Here is a 23791-nt window from a genome sequence, read left to right on the forward strand (position 1 = left end):
ATATGAAGTTTAAATTCATTTAAGCATATTTCATTAATGTAACTGAAAAAACAAGTAATAAATTAAGCAGTTTTATTCGTTTTAGGATATTTCATAAATACAACTGAAAAAGATAAGAAAAAAAAAGTTTAATTAATGAAGTAAGAACATTTTCAAATGGATACTTCTATTTTAATAATAGAGATAGTTGCAGAATATTATCGCTAAAAACCCTAATAAATAAAATAAACATTTATATTAATTAATGTGATAACCATTATGATCAGGAGATGAACATTTAAGAAACTACTTTTTTAATACTGAAGATTATATATTGAACAAGGTATAATACATTGGTGGAATACAATAAATACACACATAAAGCCGGCAGACACGGAGACATCTCCGGAGACTTTGCCGGCGAAACTATGTTTCCCGGAAACCATTAGTCCAAACAAGGAAAACCAGACATACTACATCAACACAAACAAGAGATAGAACCATACTATAAACACTTCAAATCGCCTTAAAACGAAGAGGCTTTAAACTAATCTAGCAGAACATCCCGAACCCCTTGAAATTAACTGGTAAAGTTATCCAATCATATTGATAACTGAGACCTCCCCTATAGTGAGAGAGCGCAATCAATAGAAAAACGACTTCAAGATCTGGCCTTCAGGTAGAGGCGATGTCGACAAGAGAACGACAAGGGAACGCCAAGGAAAAAACACTACAAAGAAACGAGACCCCATTCAAATCTCTGGAGAAAAGAGAAGGAGCAATACATATTCCAAATCCAAACCAATCTAATCTCGAAACCGAGACCATAAAACAGAACAAAACCTGACTTAGCTCAGAGATCAATCAAGGACGAGAGGGAGCTTGGATCCAACGAGGAACCACCAAAGCTGAAGACCATTAAGAAGTGCAAGAGTAAAGATCAATGTCACCGAACAGAATACATGCATGTTAGATCTTTGAGCAAGAAAACTAGAGGCGAGCTACACCATGGAACATAAAGATCCGGAACCGACAAAAACAGATCGGAAGGATCCCAATCAAATTTATCTTTCAGCCACACCATAAAGGTTTTTCCTTTGAAACAAACGTGCACGATCTTCAACACGATCCAAACTACCATCCACAAACAAAAAAACAAATAAAACTAAGAAGAAGATCAGATAGAGGAGAGAAGGCAGAGCAAGTTTTAAGAGAGAGAGAGGGTTATTTATGGAAAGATTCTTAAGAAACTACTTATATAAAAATTATTTTGGAAAATGCGATAATTTGCTATAAAAGTAGGTTTGTTACCTTTTCTTCGAGTACAACTTTCACAAAATTTAAGTTTTTGAACTTCTTTGTATGTGATGTATCCTTCTGTCACAACTACGTCCATGCCTTTCATGCTCATATGACAGAACTGCAAGTGACGTATGTGTTTTAACATTAGCAATCATTCCTTCTAAATAGTACACGTCTTCGTTATATATACCATCAACTATCTTCTTATCTCATTTGTAGAACTGTACCATTCATTGTTTTCCTTCAAACCAACATTCTCGTCTTTATCCAAAAGTTCATATGAAATCTAATTTTAACTCATAGTTAGGATGTACCTTACTTTGGATATAACCACCGTAGATCCATCTTGGTTTGATATCCTGATCTTCCTTATTCCTTTGATCTTACTATACGTGTTAGTTACCCATAGTCATTTTTCCTCCTTAAACTATTTCAAATCCAACAATACTTTTTTATTTGGAGTTATATGCAAAGTGAAACCGTTTCAATAGAATTCAAAGATTGATGATTTTGATTTGTTAGAATAGGGAATCATATCGGTTTCTTCATCTAGGTTGTTCTTAATACTTGAATTGGATTGATATTATAGTTCCTGCTTTATCGGTTGTTTAATGTACCAAAAGAGTTCTCGATTAAATGCCTGAAAAAACATAGATGAGGAAAACATTTTGAACTAATGGAAGTTGATGTTAGAGAGTTTTGTGAACCTATCAAACTTTTTCTTGTTGCATGTCTAGAATCTGAAATTCAACGGGAGTTAGTCTTTACGAATCTTATACATAGGGTTTAGTACTGCAGAAGTAGGCTAGTCTAGGTAAGAAATTTTAGTTCTAGAACGGTTCTTATTACAGTCCATGTCAAACCAGCATATCATTTAATCTATGTTTCCTGAGATTTCCCAAGACCTGACTCTTTTTATTCATAAGTTTGCATTATTTTACATTCTCTGCAATTTGGTTACATAAAACACGTCCTTTTGTTCTAGGTTAATTCTACCCTCGCATAATAGTAGTGTAATTTTGGTCTCTGTGAATTCGATCCCTAAGTACTACTGTTCAATGTTGTGCACTTGCAGTTTCCATTTAGTGGTTAAAATCTGATCACATCAAATTTTTGGCGCCGTTTCCAGGGACCAGTAGAGTTACCTACAAGTCAAGGACTAAAGTTTAGTCTATGAAATTTTTAGTATTCATATTCTCTTCTTCTTTTTATGTTTCAGGTGCATGAGAAAGACATGGATGACAACAAATAAGAGCATAACGTCACCAACGCTGCTGCTGTGTGACAATACCATCAGCCTCATTCTGTCGGATCCTGTGATACTCTGCATGCCTTCTACCATAATAGGTCTGCGATTCAGCTTCCTCCGATTACAGGGCATGACTATGATATAAAGCCGTAGATCATCACTTTGGTCAACCAACTTCTATTCCATGAAATACCCTCAGAGAGTTCAATAGAACATATAGAGTTCCTCGAGGAAATCTGTAGTACAACAATGTCAAATGGAGTCCTTATGACAACCTCAGGTGCAAGCTCTTTGATTCTCTCTAAGTGACAAGGCACTCAGATGGCTGCAGAGTGATCTTCTTGGAAAGCTTCTACAAAAATTCCAAGACAACTACCCTCAAGATTAATATCATTAATTTCCAGCAGAACCCTTCTTAGCCTATGTATGAGGTCATGGAAAAGGTTCAAGGAGTATAACAGGGACTACCCCTCATCATGACACTCCAAGGAGCACATCCTCAACATCTTCTATGATGGAGTCAACTAGAATGTCAAGAATCTTTTCAATTCAGCTAGCAATGGATATTTCATGACAGAGACTGGAGATGACGCATACACACTGATCGAAAATCTTGCTTCTAGCTCTATTGATCACTGCAGAAATGCGATAGAATAAGATAAGTCAGTAGTGTGAAGGCTAAAAGATCGAAGAGTTGAATGCAAAGATAGACATGCTGATACAGAGAGATTAAAAATTTGTCAACTCATGTGAGGATTCTGGAGAAAGAGCTCACTTTCAGTCTACTGTAAGTGCACTTCCATTGGCTCAAGAATTTAAGGTCGAGATGATGATGCAGAAAATGATAGATAAAAGAAGACAGTGATGTAAGCATGTAGTTTGACATCATCAATCAGAAAGTAGACACCATGTATCAAGACTTGAAATAGATTGGAGTCTCTTTCAGATCATGTCGACAAGCTTGATCCACATGTCGCTCAAAACACTGAGTCGATAAAAAGGCTGCGCATAATTCCTCCAAGAAGAGGTGAGAAAAATCCTCGAGAGCAGTGCAATGTAATCTAGGCTGGAAAGGAGAATCAAGAGAAATTTTAACAGGATGAATTTCCATATGTGGAACCACCACCATATGTTCATAAGGTTCCATACCCAATGCCACCTATATTTGAAGGACCACATTAGTGCAGAGAAGCTACTATGTTTTAACAAGAAGATGAGAATGCTTCCTAAAGAGATCTCATGTAAAGATTCTAGGGAGATTCATCAATTGCATATGTTCTTTAAAAACTTTAGAGAAATTTAAGAGGATATTAAAGCTCTATTTACCGAGGCGTCGACTGACGAGCACCACTGAGAGTATTACCTAAGGTTGAAGATCCAGAGAAATTTGTCTTTCAATGCTCCATATCTGGTTTTGTGTTCAAGAAGTCTCCGTGTGATTCTAGATATAATGTGAATATCATGTTAGAGGTAATTGCAGAGAAGATGAGAGTCGGTAGGATTCAGCCACTCAAGGTGACTCTTGCCTTTTCTAACTCATCCAGGACAACTCCATATGGTACAATCTCAAAATTACATGTGCAAGTAGGAGATTTTCTGGTGCATGTTGATTTTCTTGTTGTGGAGATGGTTGAGGAGTCTATTGTATCAATGATTCTTGGGAGGCCTTTGATGGCTATAGTGGTTCAATAACTGATCTCCATAACAAGTGAGTGTTATTTGCAAACATAGACATGAAGGTTTTTTTACAAGATGATTTCCACCAGTACAGCACAAAGGCATGAATATTTTTTCACTATGGATGTTCTTGGAAAAGAGGTTAATGGAAAAAGAGAAGTCAGGGAAGTCTTTGATGAAGACTCTCAACTCTGTCCTGTGAGCAACCTAGTGCCAAAGTCAAGTGAAGAGCGGAAAGGATCAAAGTAGGTCATATGATTTTGCTTCAGCTGAAATAAGATAGAGATTCAGTTGAGTACGAAGTGAAATGCAAAGGAACCTCAAAACCTTTTTCGAAGATTACAGTTTTTCTTAGTTCTTAGTTCAAAGAGAAGGAACAAAGTGGTATGAAGGATCTGCTGAGTGGAATTCTAGAACTTAGCATGTCCAAACTATGGAGCTTGTTTTGGAGCAAGGCCCTCTTCTCAACCAGGTTGATCTCCATACCGAAATCAAGGTAATGACTTCAAACAATCACTTGGTGGGAGGCAACCCACTGCTAAATGTACATGTTTCTCTTTAGTTTCACTTTATCTTTGATTTATGGGTTTAGTTTTCTTTTTTTCGGATAAAAAAACATGGGATCAGTCAATCTTGGCACTGGATTGGTTGATCTGTGCCCAAAAAGCAAACACGGACGGGCTCGAGACTGAGTAAAACCACACATATTGGTCAATCTAAACTAGATAGACCGATCTTTTATATACGACCCGTCGATCTCCGCAAAAAAAAATTGGTCAATCTCTGCAAAAATCAGTCGATCTCCGCAAAAACTCGGTCGAGCTCTGCAAAAGATCTGTTGATCTCCGCAAAAGATCGGATCGATCTTAATCCTTCAGCATCTCAACGATGTAAGAAAAAAATGTGAATGGAGAAGAAATCAGGTTGAACTGTAAAGACTGGTCTATCAGAAGCTATATTCTTGGTGGATCAGAAGCGATATTCTTGTTTGACTATTTAGAAAAAAACATTCTTTCTTCTTACTTTTCATTACCTTCTTCTTGATTTTTTGTTCATCTTGTCTTCTTTATCTTTGAGTCTTGAGTCTGCTGTTTTATTGAGTCAAAATTTAGCTGGGAACAATTTTTTTTTGGAACTAACTGTCTAATTGATGTTTCAGTGACCATTCTTTCAGTTATTGACTGCAGACTGTACACCATAGAAAACACCTAAGTGGGGCTGCCAATAGAATCTATGCTTGTTGGGTGTTTGTAGGATCCTTAAGCTGACCTCCCACCTAATATACTTGATTCTCTTGTCTTGGGGTTTTATATACATCGTATCGGACTCTTTGTTCAGGTTTGAAAAGCCTAGTCTGTGTGATTATGGTTTCCTGATCTCTTCACTTCAATAAAAAATAAAAAGGATAAAGGCCAAAACAAGTGAATAAGGCACTTAGTGGGTACCCTCGTTAATGCTGGTTTATCATGGAAGCATGTCCAATAAACTCAGTCGATAAAAAAATAAAACAATGACCTACAAAATAGGGAGAAATCGACTGAGAGAAGTGAGAAAAAAGAGAAGAAATAAACCAGAGTAAGACTGTCTATGTGAACAAAAAGCTGAATGGGCAAGAGTCCATGTGTCCTATGATCAATACTCACTCAATGAGACTGCACCTTAAACTCTTAAATGAGGTCAGTGATGGTGAAGTTGTACAGCTCTTATAAGTTGTGGGATGAAAATGGTTAGATTGATGAGTTGGGTTGAGTACATAGAAGTACCTTCTTAGGTTGGAGCTTTTTTATGTGGCTTGCAACTGACAATGGTATGATGGTGTTCTGAAGGATATGTGAGTTCTTATGTTTTCAAACCTCTTTCTTCTATTTTGATTTATGTTTTTTTGAAGACAAACAAAAGTAACGTTGCGTTTGTCGCTTTCTAACCTTTTTCAGTCGTTTATCTCGTATGTTTTTTAAGTCTTTTAGTCCTTTACGAGTTTTTCAGGTATTAAGTTGATTTAGAACAGAACATATCGAATTGGGTGTAAAGGAGCATTGAAAGATACATAATTGTGTATACATGTCAGAAGTTTAGCAACGGATGGAAAGCTTCTCACAAATAGATTTCTCTCAACTTCAGAAACTAGATAAAGAATTGAGTTAGCAATTCCGCATGTTTGAGGTCAATATATCAGTAAGATCAAAAGTTATGCGCATTTTACTAAAGACTGCACTATCTACTGGTTCAACCAGAGCACAAAATTTCGTCCAACACTAAAAATAGACCTATATCTAATATTTTCAACCACTGTTTAAGCTACACTTTCTTTTTTCATCAGACTTATTTGTTTTGGAGATTTGGGAAGACGAATCTATACCTTTAGAGAAGATTTATGAAGCATGTTTTTGATTTCTACTTTTATTATGCATTATTCATCATCTCTGTGTGTTTTTTTTCTGCTGTGTATATGTAATTTATTAGTTAGGTTTAGGGTTTCATTGAAATTCATAGACTGATGATGATTTTGATTTGTTAGAATATGGAATAATCTAGCAGTGTCTTCATCTAGGTTGTTCTTAATGCTTGGATTGGATTGATCACCTAGTTCCTGATTATAGGTTTTCTAATGCACCGAAAGTGTTTGATTAAATGACTGAAAGAACTTAGATGATCGAAATATTCTTAACCAATGGAAGTTGATGTTAAGGACAACTGGGAACCTATCAAACTTATTTTTAGTGCATGTTTAGAATCTGAAATTCAACAAAAGTTACTCTTTAATATTCTAATACATAAGGTTTAGTAATGCATAAGTAGGCTAATATAGTTAAGAGATTTGAGTTCTAGAACTGTTCTTAATACATTCCCTATCAAACAATCATATCATTCAATCTATATTTCCTAAAATTTCCCAAGACATGACGCTTTTTATTCATAATTTTACATCATTTCACATTCTCTCTTTTACATTATGTGCAATTTGGTTACATAAACAAACACCCTTTTATTCTACTTTAATTCTACTCTCGGAGAATCGTAGTGTAACCTTGGTCTTTATGGATTTGATCCCTAAGTATTATTGCACACTACCTGCATTTTTATTCACCGGTTAAAACCTGATCACAACAATTATATATTGCAAGAACAGTCTTCTCCTTCACCACATACCTTAGGATCGTATCATTCAGACTTATATTTAAGGGGAATTTTCATGTTTAACATTTTTTAGTATCATTATTCATGTTTACCATTTTTAAACATTTTTTAGTATCATTATTTATGTTTACCACCACTAAAGAAGTATTTTCAAAAATACATTCATCATTAAGTGGCAAAGACTCTTATACCCTTGTTATATATATATATGTAATAAATATTTTTTTAAATAAATAAAAAATAATTTTTTATGTTTTCAAATTATACTTCTTAAAATTCAAACGTTTTTATACATTTTTTTAGTCTTTTTCAAATTTGTTTTTTTCAAAATTTCTTTTTGAAAATCGAAAATTATTTTTGGAACTATTTTAAAATTTTTTTATATTTTTTAAATTATTTATTTATATATTTATTAAAATTCTAAATTTCACATTCCAAAAACTCTATCTCACACCTCAACTGTAAACCTTAAATCTAGTTAGTTAACTCTAGGTTATAGATGTCCTTTAACTTTCGCTAAAAGTGATTAGCGTAAACATGAATAATAATATTATAAATGTGGTATTTTTTACGATTTCCCTTGTTTTAATATGAACTATTGAACCATTTTAACTGATGTAGACTAGTAATAGGTGTAGAACCTAAAATTTACACTAAGTATTTGATAGTAATCGGGAGTTTGATCTAGGGAAGACAAAAGATGTAGGCAACGATATCTTTAGAACACAACAATGTTAAAAATTTCCAGTAGGCAAAAATGGACTTTATTGATGAATAAAATCAAATACAATAAGTTGAACTAGATCGAATTACACAAGTGAGATCGGTAAAAGAAAGGATCTAAGAACAGGAGAAAACAAGGTCGATGTATGTGTGTAGCTCTCTCTAGGGTTTTCAACGTGTCTCCCTCCGTGTTCCTCCTTCCTCCTTTATAGTAAGTCGATCCCGTGATCTTCGTAACGGCCCCGAGATCTTCGTCTCTTGTTCCACGATTTCCGACGACCTCGACGACTCTTCTTCGAACTTGATCATTTGCTATGGGCTTCGGCTCCCTAAGGCCCATGTCTTTGATCGCGGCCCGTTAAGGTATTACCCAAAATTGGGTCCAACATTTGTCCCCCAGCCTCTTTTGATTTGATTGAAAAGAAAAGAGGCGTTTATCATTTAACCCGGGTCTCGTCGCTTGGTAACCGATATCACTCGGATTTGATTTAATGATGGCTTTTGAAAAAGCCGTTTGTTGGCGCGTTCTCTTTTATTATTATTTTAATCGGTAAAAGCTATTTTAGCTGCCACTAGGGCGAAGACTAGGTCATCATTTTTTCTCTTGATAGCGATGATAGAGCCGTTAAGGTGGCTTATATATAAGTAGAGGATCTTCTTTTTGCTTCAATTTCGTTTCCTCTTTCTCGTCTCTTTCCTTTGCTCTGAAACTCTCTGTTCGTTGAGCTTGAGATGTCTTCGTCGTTCAATTTCCCTCGTCCGACTACTAAAGCCGACGATCTCGAGGACCTTTACAAGGCATACAGGGTCGATCGCTCCGTCGTTCTTGATTTGGCTGGTACACATGAGACTCCCGAAACCGTGCGAGAAGGCTACTACGGAGCCTATCTTTCATTCTTTCTTTCACTCTAGAAACCCAAAAAAAAAAAAAAAGAAAAAGAATGGTCGAGTATCTTTTGGGTGGTCGAGTCGCGGACGATCAGATTGTTTTTATCTGAACCATGAGTCAAGTATCCCACTAGACAATGGTTAGACAATGTGGTATATTTACTCAAAGGACGTTTGAAGCATAACACTTTTGGAAGCACAACAGGAAGACCGGAAATTGGGCGAAAAACCCTAATTTCGGTATTATGGAATTTTTCGAAGAAGCCGGAAACTCGGAAAATATTTTCCATCAAGTCAGGATTCATTTGGAGTTTATTAAAAATAATCAGATCATCAGAACGGGCGTCGAAAAATATTGGGATTGATCGCGGGACGAAAAATTCACCGGAAATGCCAAAATTGGAAGAATGGACCGAGAAGCTCGAGGTGGCTCGATCTATGAGATCAGGACGTGGTGGCAACTGCCTGGCATGGTATGTCGCAAGAGAAGCATGAGGTGTTGCAGTAAAAATGATCACAGCATGCGGAGTGACACATAGAAGCACGAGGTGGAACGGCCAAGCACGAGGTGTTGCGATGCATGCGACCAGGCCATGCGGCCAGATATGTAGAGGGCGTGGTGTCATCCTGCATGAGACTGAGACATGCAGCTAGCCATGTGGAGCACGAGGTGCCGCCGCGCAAGCGTCCGGAGCCATGCGAAGCGACACACGGGCTGCCACACGGCTTGTTCCTGATTGGTTGCTGTTTCCTATAAATAGCCCACGAACCCCTCTCATTTGAACACATTCAGAACACTTGAAAGTCAGTTCAAAACGTGAGAGAGAAAGCAAAGAAAGAAAGATCGAGTTTCGATAGTTTTCGAGCGATTTAGGCAGTTTTCGAGAACTGTTATTCTGCCGATTTTGAGTCAGCACCTGGAGAAGGTTCTGTTCAAGTGAAGGGAGATCAGATATAGTATATACCAGTTCAAGACCAGTCTGGACGTGGGTCTGCTTGAGAAGGTCGAGAAAGGGTTCGGATCGCAGAAGTCGGGTTTGGGGTCAAGGCCACGGTCAACCAAAAACTGTGAGTTATAATCGATTGATTGCTGAGTTGTTTTCATGCAGGGTCCCGTTACTTGGAAGTTGGATCATGGCAGGTTGCCGGGTCTAACTGAGTAACGGTTTGAATAATTGAGGTTATGTTGATTGAGTTGATGGCATGCTTGTTATTGTTTGAGAACCGTAGTAGCATGCTAATGGTTAGATTGATTGGTTAGTTAGCGAATGCGGAATGCTTAGATGATATCGCTAAGTTGTGGATAGTTAGGTATTCTGGAATTAGTCTTTATGCTAGATTCTGGAATATGATTGATTGTGTTAATTTGCGATTAATACTAGGAACCTTGTGTTATTTTTACCGGGTTTAGTATTAATCATATTTTGGCCATATAGAATTTATGTAACCCACAATGCTAGGCATGTTTGAGGTGGAATGTGTTGATTGTGTGGTGATTAATACTAGGAACCTTGTGTTATTTTTACCGGGTTTAGTATTAATCGTATATTGGCCGACAACATTTGTGTAACCCACAATGCTAGGCATATTGGGGTGAGTTAGTGTTCCTTCAGACCTCGTATCCGGCGGGTTCAAGGAAACCCCTTATTCGCTGGATCGGGAAGACTCAGACGAACGGGGTCATGTCCTATGGCTGAGTATTACACGACGGTGTAATGTGGCAGTGACCCGAAGGACTGCGGGCTGTCGCGCGGTGACCCGAAGGACTGTGGGCCGCGGTCGGTTGAAAGTTCCTTCTTCTGGCCTTTGTGGTAAGAAGATAGGATATTGCCGATAGTGAAGGAGGAACATAACGTCACCAGGGCCCGAGTTTGTTATATATATTATATCGTGTTTCGGGTTATTGAACCCTGGTTTAAGTCGAGTTTGAGTTTGGTGTTGAGCTAGTAATTAGCATATTGCTAGTTATCTTACTATCTTTTTCCAGCTGCGTATTTTTGATATTGCTTATTGTTATTGAGTTGTGTTGTCAGGTGAACCTCTCGCTTTAGATTGTTTGGGGTGGGATAGCGAGGGGTTGTATTTGTTAGTTGGGGATTGTAACTCGCTGAGTAATGCTAGATTACTCACTCCTCACTCGTTGTTGTTTCAGGTGACCAGTAGCGAGCTTGTAGAGGTCGCGGGAGGCTAGGCTGGCTGGTGTAGATTTGCATCTTTTTGCTTAAGACGCTTTCAGACTATAAGTATGTACTTTCGCTTTCTTGGCATGCCACCACTTATATAATATTTTGTGTATTGTAACCAGATATTATATAAGATAAATAAAGCGAATGTTTTGTGCAAATGCCTTGTTGTTCTGATATTAGCTTGTCCGAGCTAACACAACGTCAGATCGGAGTACGGGTTGAGAAGCATTAGGCTTTGGTCTGACGGGACGTGTTAGTGGGCGGCCTGGCCTAGTTACGAATTGCACTTTTTGTAACTTTGGCTGGATTACCCGTTAACCCGTCATGTAGCGCTCCTGAATCTCGGTAGACGGTCGGGTCGTCGGTCATGTTCTTGTTTGATTGTTGGCCGGTGGTTCGACCTATGCCTAGAACGGTTCGGGGGTGTTACAGAGGTGGTATCAGAGCATGGTTTCGTCCATGCATGACACAAGTGCTTTTTAATGATTTTATCGAGTCGAAGGAGTCGCAAAAAGATGATTAGGAAACCAGCCGCTTCCCGTAGTAGGAATATGACTTACCCTTTTGATTGTGTGCAGATGGCTAATCGCGGGACAGGTGATGATGGACGAGGTCGGATATGGTGAGAGGGTATGGATTGGACAGGCGGAGGATTGGGTTACAGATCTGATCAAGAGGATCGAAATGGCATTAGTGAGATGTTTGGACACGATAGGAGCCCTCTGCAGAGAACAAGATCTTTTCCTGTGTACGGTAACAGGACTAGAGTGAGGGAAGACAGGGAAGACAGTTTGGCGAGTATTGGCCCAAGTCGTAATTGGGACCGGAGAGATCAACATGATCAATCCGTTCAATCACACCCAAGGCCAGATCAGAACCGTGCCACTGAAGGACCACAAGATCAAGGAGCGGAAAACACCCTGAAGCTTTTACATGACGTGATGACCGAGGCACTTGGTAACCAAGGCATGCGTACTCAACCCCCTGAAGTTTCCAAACTATTATCAACCATGAAGAACATTGGGTCCTACAAGTTCAAAGGAGGATCTGATCCTATTGAAGCCGACAAGTGGATTACTATGATGGAGAAGAACTTTGAGGCTATGGAGTGTCCGGAGGAGTATCAGAAGAAGATTGCGGTGTACTATTTGGAAGGCGACGCAACAGGATGGTGGGACAGTATAGACAGGCAGCGTGGACACACCATCACATCATGGGAATCGTTCAAGGGAGAGTTTGAGAGGAAGTATTTTCCTCCAGAAGCAAAGAATCGGTTGGAGCGCCAATTCATGAACCTTGTTCAAGGAGATAGGCCAGTGAGGAGTTACGAATCTGAGTTCACAAGGTTGAGGCGACACGTTTTTGATGGGCGTGAAGATGAAGCAACTATGATTCGTAACTTTATGTACGAATTGAAGCCGGAGCTTGGAAGTCGTTTAGCTGGAAGCAACTTTAGCAGCTTATCGGATCTGGTGGAAAATGCTGTTAATGTTGAGACTGTATTGGAGGCTGATAGGAAGACCATACCGCATTCTGGTGGACCTACCAAGTTTAGCCAAGGAGGAAGACCAAATTTCAACAAGGGTCCAAGGTTTAACAAAGGCAAAGGGCAAAAATTTGGAGACCAAACCAATTATCGCAGTAACACCAGAGTATGTTACATATGTGATCAACCGGGACACATTTCCAAGTTTTGTCCCAACAGACAACGGAGTAAACAGCAAGGTTATTCATCGCTGAGGATGGAAGATGTCACTTGTTTCTTCTGTGGAAGGAAGGGCCATTATGCATCGTCGTGTCCAAACAAGCCAATCCCTGCGACCCCTCTCGCGATCCGAGCTCCTCCTAGCCGTCCAGCTATTGAGCCAGCACCAAAGAAGCAAAACCTAGGAGGTAGAGTTTATGCCTTAGGGGTAGAAAACCCAGACAATGCAGGACCGTCAAGCGGTCCCATCACAGGTATTGGGTGCTTAACCTCCTCTGTTTATTGAATGGAATTTAGTTGTTGGAACCTAGTTAGTATGCTGGTTAAGTATAGATTGCTTGATAGGTTGCGCGTTTAGAAATTTTGGATTGATGATTGATGGTTGTGCGAATTTTGATTAGTTTTTGTGATTGAGATATTGTTGATTGGGTTACTGTGGCAGGAACCATACATGTTGCTGGTAAACCCGCACATGTATTGTTCGACTCGAGGGCAACACATAGTTTTGTGTCTCCTGAAGTAGCTGCCCGGTTTTGGGATTGTTTTGTGGTTGACAGGATAAACGTGGCTGTCTTGACCCCCGCAGACCGAACCCTTCAAGCAGATCAATGTATCAAGAATGTTCCATTGGTCATTCAAGAGAAAGAATTTGTGGCAAATCTGTTAGTCGTGCCTTTGAAAGGGTACGAAGTAATCCTTGGAATCGATTGGTTATCGAGCTACAGAGTTCAGATCGACTGTGGAAAGGGAAGGTTGTTGTTTGGCAGAGGTAAACGACCAGAGATGGTATACTATGGAATCAGTCCTAGTATGACCGTGTCTTTGGTAGCAGCAATGAGAGTACAAGATTTGTTTCAAGATGGGGAAGTATATTTGGTGACCTTATCAGTTAGTGGAGGAGCCACTAATGATGAAGTTAAGGTCGAAGACATAGAAGTGGTCCAAGAGTTTGAGGATATCTTTGCACCACTAAAGGAATTACCTCCACCTCGGAGTAATCCCTTTACCATTATTTTGGATCCTGAAGCAAAACCTATAGCTAAGGCACCATATCGGATGGCACCAGCGGAGTTGGCTGAGCTAAAGAAGCAATTGGAATATCTATTGGAAAAGGGATTCATCCGATCGAGCTCTTGACCTTGGGGAGCTCCTGTGCTATTTGTGAAGAAGAAGGACGGAAGCATGAGGTTGTGTATCGATTATCGTGGTATCAACAACATCACGATAAAAGATAAGTATCCTCTTCCGAGGATAGACGAGTTGTTAGACCAACTAAAGGGAGCTAGTTGGTTTTCGAAGATTGATTTGGCATCAGGGTATCACCAAATTCCTATTGCCAAGTCAGACATCATGAAGACGGCGTTTCGGACGAGGTATGGGCAGTACGAGTTTGTAGTTATGCCCTTTGGTCTCACAAACGCACATGCGGCTTTCATGCGCCTGATGAATGAAGTGTTTCACGACTACCTCGACAAGTTCGTGATCATTTTCATTGACGACATCCTGGTGTATTCGAGAAGTAAGGAGGAGCACAAAGAGCATATGAGACTGGTTATGGAGAGGTTACAGAATCAGAAGCTATTTGCCAAGTTCAGCAAGTGCTCGTTTTGGAATAGAGAGATAGGATTTCTGGGTCACATAGTATCAGGAGAGGGCGTGGCTGCTGATCCAGAAAAGGTCCAAGCCATACGGGAATGGCATCGACCTACCACTGTGACGGAAGTAAGGAGTTTTCTCAGACTTGCGGGCTATTATCGAAAGTTTGTTAAGGACTTTTCCTCCATTGCAAAGCCTTTAACTAAACTTACCGGTAAAGGAGTTCCTTTCTTATGGGTGGAAGAAACCGAGAAGTCTTTCAAGAAGTTGAAGGAAGCTCTCACGACCGCACCTGTGTTAGCTTTGCCCGAGCAAGGTAAACCTTACACAGTTTACACGGATGCTTCACGAGTTGGGTTAGGTTGTGTTCTTATGCAAGATGGGCGAGTCATCGCGTATGCCTCATGACAACTACGGAAGCATGAGGATAACTACAGTACACATGACTTGGAGTTAGCGGCTGTGGTGTTCGCTTTGCGAATTTGGAGATCTTACTTGTATGGAGAAGAAGTAGAGGTATACACGGACCATCAAAGTCTTAAATACCTCTTCACTCAGCCAGATCTCAACCTGCGCCAGCGTAGGTGGATGGAGTTTGTGGCAGACTACGATATAAGGATTCTCTACCATCCTGGTAAAGCGAATGTTGTTGCGGACGCCTTAAGTCGAAGAAAGTTGGACGCAGATTTACAGAAAGAAGTGGAGCTGTTGAACCAAGAATTGAAACAAGTAAAGTTGGTCGTTTTGGAAGGGCAAGCGAGCGAGCCATTGGGACTTCAAGCGGTGAACCAGGCCAGCTTGATTCAGAGAATTCGAGAAGAACAAATTAAGGATGAGAAGCTATTGAAGATTGCTGAGGAACTAAAAGGACAAGGTGGGCCAAATAGTGCTGGATACTACTTGGCGGAGGATGGAACCTTGCTAATTAATGGGAGGATCACGGTTCCTAAAGGACAAGGGCTGAGAGATGAGATACTAAGGATTGCTCATCATTCTTTACTTAGTATCCATCCTGGAAGTTCTAAGATGTACCGAGACGTGAGAAGATACTATCATTGGCCGGGAATGAAGAGATCAGTAGCGCAATGGGTCGTGCAGTGTGCAACTTGTCAACAAGTCAAGGTCGAACATCAAGTTCCAGAAGGATTATTGCAGAGTCTTCCGATACCTCAATGGAAATGGGACTCTATTTCCATGGATTTCATCACTGGATTACCCACTGCTCCAGGTAGATCGAACAACTCGATATGGGTGATTGTGGATAGGTTAACCAAGGTTACACACTTGTTGCCTATGCGGGACACTAATAAAGTTGAAGTGTTGGCTGAGCTGTACATCGACCAAATTGTGAAGTTACATGGTGTACCCTCAGACATCATCTCAGATCGCGATCCAAGGTTCACGGCATCATTCTGGGAAGCACTGCAAGAAGCCTTGGGAACTAAACTATTTAGAAGTACGACGTTCCATCCAGAAATAGATGGCCAAATAGAGAGAACCATTCAGACCATTGAGGACATGCTTCGGATGTGTATTCTCGATTGGGCAGGAACTTGGGAGAAGCATTTACCGTTGGTCGAGTTCTCGTATAACAATAGTCATCATTCGAGCATAGGGATGTCACCTTATGAAGCGTTATACGGAAGGCCATGCAAAACACTTATGTGTTGGACGGAAGTGGGCAAAAGAAGAATGTTTGGGTCACCTATCGTTCAGGAGACCATAATTAAGTTGGAGACCATTCAGGCCAACATGAAGAAGGCTCAGGACCGTCAGAAGAAGTACGCAGACCAGTCAAGAAGAGAGGTAACTTTCGAGATAGGAGATTGGGTCTATTTGAAGGTTACTGCACAGAAAGGGAAGGACAGATTTGGCAAGGTCGGGAAACTTGCGGTCAGGTTCATTGATCCGTACAAGATCATCGGGAAAGTTGGTGAGGTAGCTTACCGTTTGGATCTGCCAGTGGATATGCATCTACATCCTGTATTTCATGTTTCCATGCTTCGGAAACATATACGGGATCCAAGTATTGTTGAACCCGAGAGACTAGAGGAGTTGAGGACAAACCTTACGTATCTGGAAGGACCAATCAGATTGGGAGAACGGCGTATTCGGAAGCTGAAGAATCGTGAGATTGCTCAAGTACAAGTGTTCTGGGGAAGACAAAACAGGATTCATGTTACTTGGGATAATGAAGCGCGATTTAAAACCGATCACCCGGAGTTCTTCCGAGAGGATGTTGTGATGGAAGAAAGAGGCCCCTCAGAACCTTAGAATTCGAGGATGAATTCTGTTAAGGAGGGGAGAATGTAGAAACCCATAAGAAAAAAAAAATGGTCGAGTATCTTTTGGGTGGTCGAGTCGCGGACGATCAGATTGTTTTTGTCTGAACCATGAGTCAAGTATCCTACTAGACAATGGTTAGACAATGTGGTATATTTACTCAAAGGACGTTTGAAGCATAACACTTTTGGAAGCATAACACTTTTGGAAGCACAACAGGAAGACCGGAAATTGGGCGAAAAACCCTAATTTCGGTATTATGGAATTTTTCGAAGAAGCCGGAAACTAGGGAAATATTTTCCATCAAGTCAGGATTCATTTGGAGTTTATTAAAAATAATCAGATCATCAGAACGGGCGTCGAAAAATATTGGGATTGATCGCGGGACGAAAAATTCACCGGAAAGGCCAAAATTGGACGAATGGACCGAGAAGCTCGAGGTGGCTCGATCTATGAGATCAGGACGTGGTGGCAACTGCCTGGTATGGTATGTGGCAATAGAAGCAAGAGAAGCATGAGGTGTTGCAGTAAAAATGATCACAGCATGCGGAGTAACACATAGAAGCTCGAGGTGGAACGGCCAAGCACGAGGTGTTGCGATGCATGCGACCAGGCCATGCGGCCAGACATGTGGAGGACGTGGGGTCTCCTTGCATGGTGCCAGGCCATACATCCAGACAGGTAGAGGGCGTGGTGTCATCCTGCATGAGACCGAGACATGCATCTAGCCATGTGGAGCACGAGGTGCCGCCGCGCATGCATCCGGAGCCATGCGAAGCGAGACACGGGCTGCCACACGGCTTGTTCCTGATTGGTTGCTGTTTCCTATAAATAGCCCATGACCCCCTCTCATTTGAACACATTCAGAACACTTGAAAGGCAGTTCAAAACGTGAGAGAGAAAGCAAAGAAAGAAAGATCGAGTTTCGATAGTTTTCGAGCGATTTAGGCAGTTTTCGAGAACTGTTATTCTGCCGATTTTGAGTCAGCACCTGGAGAAGGTTCTGTTCAAGTGAAGGGAGATCAGATATAGTGAATACCAGTTCAAGACCAGTCTGGACGTGGATCTGCTTGAGAAGGTCGAGAAAGGGTTCGGATCGCAGAAGTCGGGTTTGGGGTCAAGGCCACGGTCAACCAAAAACTGTGAGTTATAATCGATTGATTACTGAGTTGTTTTCATGCAGGGTCCCGTTACTTGGAAGTTGGATCATGGTAGGTGGCCGGGTCTAACTGAGTAACGGTTTGAATAATTGAGGTTATGTTGATTGAGTTGATGGCATGCTTGTTATTGTTTGAGAACCGTAGTAGCATGCTAATGGTTAGATTGATTGGTTAGTTAGCGAATGCGGAATGATTAGATGATATCGCTAAGTTGTGGATAGTTAGGTATTCTGGAATTAGTCTTTATGCTAGATTCTGGAATATGATTGATTGTGTTAATTTGCGATTAATACTAGAAACCTTGTGTTATTTTTACCGGGTTTAGTATTAATCATATTTTGGCCATATAGCATTTGTGTAACCCACAATGCTAGGCATGTTTGAGGTGGAATGTGTTGATTGTGTGGTGATTAATACTAGGAACCTTGTGTTATTTTTATCGGGTTTAGTATTAATCGTATATTGGCCGACAGCATTTGCGTAACCCACAACGCTAGGCATATTGGGGTGAGTTAGTGTTCCTTCAGACCTCGTACCCGGTGGGTTCAAGGAAACCCCTTATTCGCTGGATCGGGAAGACTCAGATGAACGGGGTCATGTCCTATGGCTGAGTATTACACGACGGTGTAATGTGGCAGTAACCCGAAGGACTGTGGACTGTCGCGCGGTGACCCGAAGGACTGTGGGCCGCGGTCGGTTGAAAGTTCCTTCTTCTGGCCTTTGTGATAAGAAGATAGGATATTGCCGGTAGTGAAGGAGGAACATAACGTCACCAGGGCCCGAGTTTGTTATATATATTATATTGTTTTTCGGGTTATTGAACCCTGGTTTAAGTCGAGTTTGAGTTTGGTGTTGAGCTAGTAATTAGCATATTGCTAGTTATCTTACTATCTTTTTCCAGCTGCGTATTTCTGATATTGCTTATTGTTATTGAGTTGTGTTGTTAGGTGAACCTCTCGCTTTAGATTGTTTGGGGTGGGATAGCGAGGGGTTGTATTTGTTAGTTGGGGATTGTAACTCGCTGAGTAATGCTAGATTACTCACTCCTCACTCGTTGTTGTTTCAGGTGACCAGTAGCGAGCTTGTAGAGGTTGCGGGAGGCTTGGCTGGCTGGTGTAGATTTGCATCTTTTTGCTTAAGACGCTTTCAGACTATAAGTATGTACTTTCGCTTTCTTGGCATGCCACCACTTATATAATATTTTGTGTATTGTAACCAGATATTATATAAGATAAATGTTTTGTGCAAATGCCTTGTTGTTGTGATATTAGCTTGTCCGAGCTAACACAACGTCAGATCGGAGTACGGGTTGAGAAGCCTTAGGCTTTGGTCTGACGGGACATGTTAGTGGGCGGCCTGGCCTAGTTACGAATTGCACTTTTTGTAACTTTGGCTGGATTGCCCGTTAACCCGTCATGTAGCGCTCCCGAATCTCGGTAGATGGTCGGGTCGTCGGTCATGTTCTTGTTTGATTGTTGGCCGGTGGTTCGACCTATGCCTAGAACGGTTCGGGGGTGTTACACTTGTGGTCTTATCTTCCCGATTCCGGAGCCGATACTAGAGATTCTAGCGGAGCTTGGGTTATCGCTCACTCAGATCTTACCAAAATTTTTTAGGTATCTTATCGCCTTCTTGGTTAGGGCTAGGGAGGAAGGTCTTTCTTTTGGCCTTAGTGAGTTCCGACAGCTCGTTCTGGTGAAGCGGAACCAGCAGAACCCTGGTACCTTCCTCGTGTCTCCGTGCCCAGGTCGCCACATCATCGAGGACATCCCTTATCGTGATGAGAAGTGGCGCGAACAGTTTTTTGTTTTCAAGATGGATCGAGCATTCATGGGTGAATTCGACTTCTCTCGACTTCCTCGGCGTTGGGCCGAGAATATCAGTTAGTTTCCTTTTGTCTATGTGTAGATTTTTCTCTTTGGGGAATTGGTGACTCAACTTTTCGTTTTCCTTTGATCGATTCAGCTACTTCTGGAAGCTCCTCTATGTCAGATGAGATTCGTGGTCTCATCGGGATTCTTCGGAGAGTTCGTTCGAATTGGTCGACGTTTAACCAAGCTCGGATTCGAGCTGTTTTTGCTATGCCGGAGGGGAACGACAGGGCTCCTTTGGTTGGGGGTTCTGAGGACGAGGCCGAACACTCCCGTGAAGTCGTAGCGACTCCTTCCGTTCAGACCCAGTTTTCAGATCGATTAACCAGACAGCTTGTGAGGAGGTCGTCGTTCCGCACTTCTGGGTCTGCATCGAGGGGCCGATATTCTGGAAAATCTCCGATGATCTCGATTCACGACTCTGACGATGAAGACGTATCGGGAGAGATGCGGCCTCCTGTCTCGTTGAGCCCGGGCTCGGAGGATGAGACCGTTGTGAAAACTCGCAAACGACACCGATCGTCAGAGGGTGTCTTGCCCGGTTCATCTCACCATAGGTTTTCTCCTAAGGGATATGGTTCTTTGTTTGCTGCCCAAAGTGACTTAATTTCCCTCGCTGGTCGTATGAGGTCTGCGGGTTGCCGTCTCCCATCTCTTGCTTCCTCAGCCGAGAAAGAAGCCTATGCCAAGGTTGCGGTGGCGAGTTCCAAGGTTCATTTCTTGCTTTAATTTCCTTGAAAACTTGCTTCGAAGTATTCACTCGCTTATTTCGATTTCTTCTTAGGTGATGGAAGCTTTTAACGAATACGTTGTGGTGATGGAAGATCACGTCGTGGCTTCTCGGAATGACGAACAGATCGTGAGCATCGGTTCCGAGATCAAGAGGCTTTCGAAGGAGCTCGAAGCCACCAAGCGAGAAGGGAAGAAAGATGCTGAACAGATCGAGGCTTTGACTGAAGATTGGAGAAGAATTTACCTGGAGAACGAAGCTCTTACGACCCAGGTGGTTGCTCAAAAGTCAAGAATCGCGGCGCTTGAGGTCGAGAGAGATCGGGACATTCGTCGTGCTTCTCGTATTGCTCGTCGTGCTATTGCGACCCGGTACCGGGAAATCCTTGAGTCCTTGAAGGATAAATGGACGAGCAAGAAGAAGGAAGTGTCTGCTGAGATCCAGCTGCAAGAAGTGATCACCAACATTGATCTTCTGAACGAGCTCAAGGATGGGGGTCTGACTGTGGACGCTGAGCTTGCTCGTTTAAAGGAGATGGAAGGAGATTGTGAGGATCTCGTCGCTTCAGCCGCCGTGCTGGATTGGTCGATCTCCGAGCTTGATCTTCCTCAAGTCTCAAATGATTTGGCGGATCAAATCGGGGGGTCGTCTGTCCCCGATAATTCCATTACTAGTTAAAATATTTTTTTTTCATTTTTATTCGTTTAGTATCTTTTGTTTTTCGCGATCTCTGATCGTGATATCTTGGATATTCTTAACGGATAAGCATAATGTTTTGGAATATCTTTGTTTCCTTAACCCTCAAGATTTTCGTTGTTTAGGTCGTTGAGATACAACGAGGCCTTGATCCTTATAAAGCTTTGCTTTGTTCTGAGACTTACCATAGTGTGTCGTTTAATTTTTTTTTTTTGCTCGTCAACGGAACATGGCTTCAAGAAGATCAAACTCTCGCGATTCCGACAAGGTGCGAACTCAAACTGGTAAAGTTAATGCGGAACACATTCGATCCGGAGACGTGAGCGAAGCGCTCACAGAAGTTCTTCGTGAGGAGACCCGACTTCCGCGGGCTTCAACCCAAGAGGCCAAGGACCTCGAGGGTGAAAATTCCGTTGCTCGTGTCAAGTCGAGTAGCCCAACAGGTTTGGAGGGGCGCGACCGCCCCCCGAAGAAGGCGAAAACGAATGGCTCGGACCATCGTCTCGGTGTCTCAGGTGAATCGGCTGTTGCTAAACCGTTTCATTGGCAGTTTTCGCACTCTAAAGATTGCCCTATTACGGAAGACCCAGACAGTGTTGCTCACTTGGTGAGGCATTTCAAACCTGCTGGATGTCCACTTCCATCTTTGCGAAATATGACGGAACGCGAAGCTTATGTAAAGATGGTTGTGGCTCATGCTAAGGTTGGTCTTTTTGACACTCGATCCTTGTTGAATCTTTGGTTCGTTTTGTCTATGTTGATTTGCTACATTCCAGGCTATGGAGGCTAATAACAATTTCGCGACGACTTTGGAAAAGCGCCTGCAAGATGTCCCACGCTCTGATGAGCTTTACGAGATAAGGAAGGTCGTTCCAGAGCTAAAGCTCGGTCTGAAGATGGCTCATGATCGGGAGCGTGCAAATGCCGCTCAACTGGCCGCCGCTAAGAAATTAGGAAATCAGGCTGCTTCACTCGAGGCTCGTCTGCGAGTTGTGAGTAATGAGAGGAAGTCGGCCCTCGAGCAAGTTTCCTTTTTGGAAATGAAGGTTGAATCTTCCGTCAATAAGTTTTCTGACGATCTTCGTCGCGCAACTTATGACGCTAAAAAGGCTCTGGCGGACAGCTACTTGGACGTGTTGGTATCTCTGAAGGAGAAGTGGGAGAAGAAGAAGGCCGCAACGGATTGTGAAGCTCGTCTTAGGGAGGTTATGGCGAACATAGATCTCTTGAAGGAAATCATGAATAACAATCTTCTGGCTTCGGATGAGTTGTTGCGACTTCGAACGAAGGAGGTCGAGCTCGGATCCGAGCTTGATGTGATGGTGGTTTCGGATTTCTCCGTTGGGAAGCTCGATCTGCCTCAGATTTCAGAGGATCTGCCAGAGGATTTCTTTGCTAAGGTTCCCTCTGCGGCGGACGATGTTACGAAGTGCTTGGGTAGTCAGTTCGAAGATGGCGAATTTGGCACCGAAGAGTAGTTTTTTGATTTTTATGTTTCTGTTTTCCCTTTTTGCTTTTTGTTGCTTTATTTATTATTATTTATAAAGAAGGGGTCACGAGTCCCAGTTTGTTTGTTGTTATTATTTTGTTTTTGTGAGGCCGATCTTTTGGGCCGTGAGTCGATTTGTTAGATACTTTCATCAATGGTTTAGTTGTAACAAAAAATTTTGTTAGGTAGTTCTGTCGCGCTCGTTGGCGGAGTTGGCCGCAACCGAAGACTTGATCAGGATCTTGGTTTTCGGCCGACTGCTACAGTTTTGCGATTTGTAGATATAAGAAATCTGACATGCTCGAACTTCGATATCAAAGAGCTATATTTATTAATATGTCGGATTTTATTTCATTACAGACTTGCAAAAGAAAGGCAGTTTAATATTTTTGTGCCGTTGTTGCTCGGGTGTTGCGACGTGCTTCTTCTGAGTTTTGTGGTTGGAGGGTGACTGGACTCGTGTCGTGAGTTGCCTACGTACCCTCAATGAGGGATCAAGTCATGACGTAGTTCGATTATTTCCCTGAGACAGGGTCTGTTGGTCGGTGGTTCGTGTTTTGGCCGCTCGGCTGGGGGTGTTGTGGAGGCCTTGAGGAGGACACTTAAGGAACGATTGTGGACAGCTTAAAGATATATGGAGACGAGTGGAGAATGTCACGAAGATGAACAATTGCGCAACTAAGAATTCGAGGACGAATTCTATTAAGGGGGGAGAATGTAGAAACCCGTTAAAAAAAAAAAAAGGAAGAGAATGGTCGAGTATCATTGTGGTGGTCGAGTTGCGGGTAATAAGGATCGATCGAGAAGTTTTAAAGTACGAGGTGCGCGAAGAAGTGATCGTGGGTGAACTATGAGTCGAATAAGTTGCTCGACCATAGTTAGAAGATGTCTTAGATTGATATGAAGGACGTTTTGGAAGCACAACATTTTTGGAAGTACGACGGTTTAGAAGCTCGACGTTTGGGAAGAATGACGTTTCTTCAGCACGAAGTTTTCCGCGAAACTTCGTATCAGCGGAATATTATTTCAAAGACATTGGAAGCAGGACGGGAATTAAGCAGGGCGGGAATTAAGCACGACGGGAAGCAAGCACGACATGATCAAAACATGACGGGAAAA

The 23791-nt window shown here is 41.8% G+C and overlaps 2 protein-coding genes and 1 long non-coding RNA gene across 3 annotated transcripts; 2 read left to right on the forward strand and 1 right to left on the reverse strand.

Moving 5' to 3' along the window:
• Positions 1-276: 276 nt before the first annotated feature.
• Positions 277-1552, reverse strand: LOC125586407. The gene is made up of 2 exons (XR_007322929.1): positions 823-1552; positions 277-709 (listed from the first exon to the last, which is right to left on the reverse strand). It is a non-coding gene; the product is annotated as an uncharacterized LOC125586407 (long non-coding RNA).
• A 10222-nt stretch (positions 1553-11774) lies between these two features.
• Positions 11775-13984, forward strand: LOC125585900. Its single transcript, XM_048755614.1, has 2 exons — positions 11775-13101; positions 13290-13984. Exons 1-2 carry the CDS (start codon positions 11775-11777, stop codon positions 13982-13984), a joined length of 2022 nt encoding a protein of 673 aa, XP_048611571.1.
• A 3163-nt stretch (positions 13985-17147) lies between these two features.
• Positions 17148-21165, forward strand: LOC106393026. The gene is made up of 4 exons (XM_048755616.1): positions 17148-17245; positions 19503-19768; positions 19852-20468; positions 20542-21165. Exons 1-4 carry the CDS (start codon positions 17148-17150, stop codon positions 21163-21165), a joined length of 1605 nt encoding a protein of 534 aa, XP_048611573.1.
• Positions 21166-23791: the final 2626 nt, after the last annotated feature.

This window comes from Brassica napus, chromosome C4 (genome assembly GCF_020379485.1).
Source record: "Brassica napus cultivar Da-Ae chromosome C4, Da-Ae, whole genome shotgun sequence".
NCBI lineage: Eukaryota > Viridiplantae > Streptophyta > Magnoliopsida > Brassicales > Brassicaceae > Brassica > Brassica napus.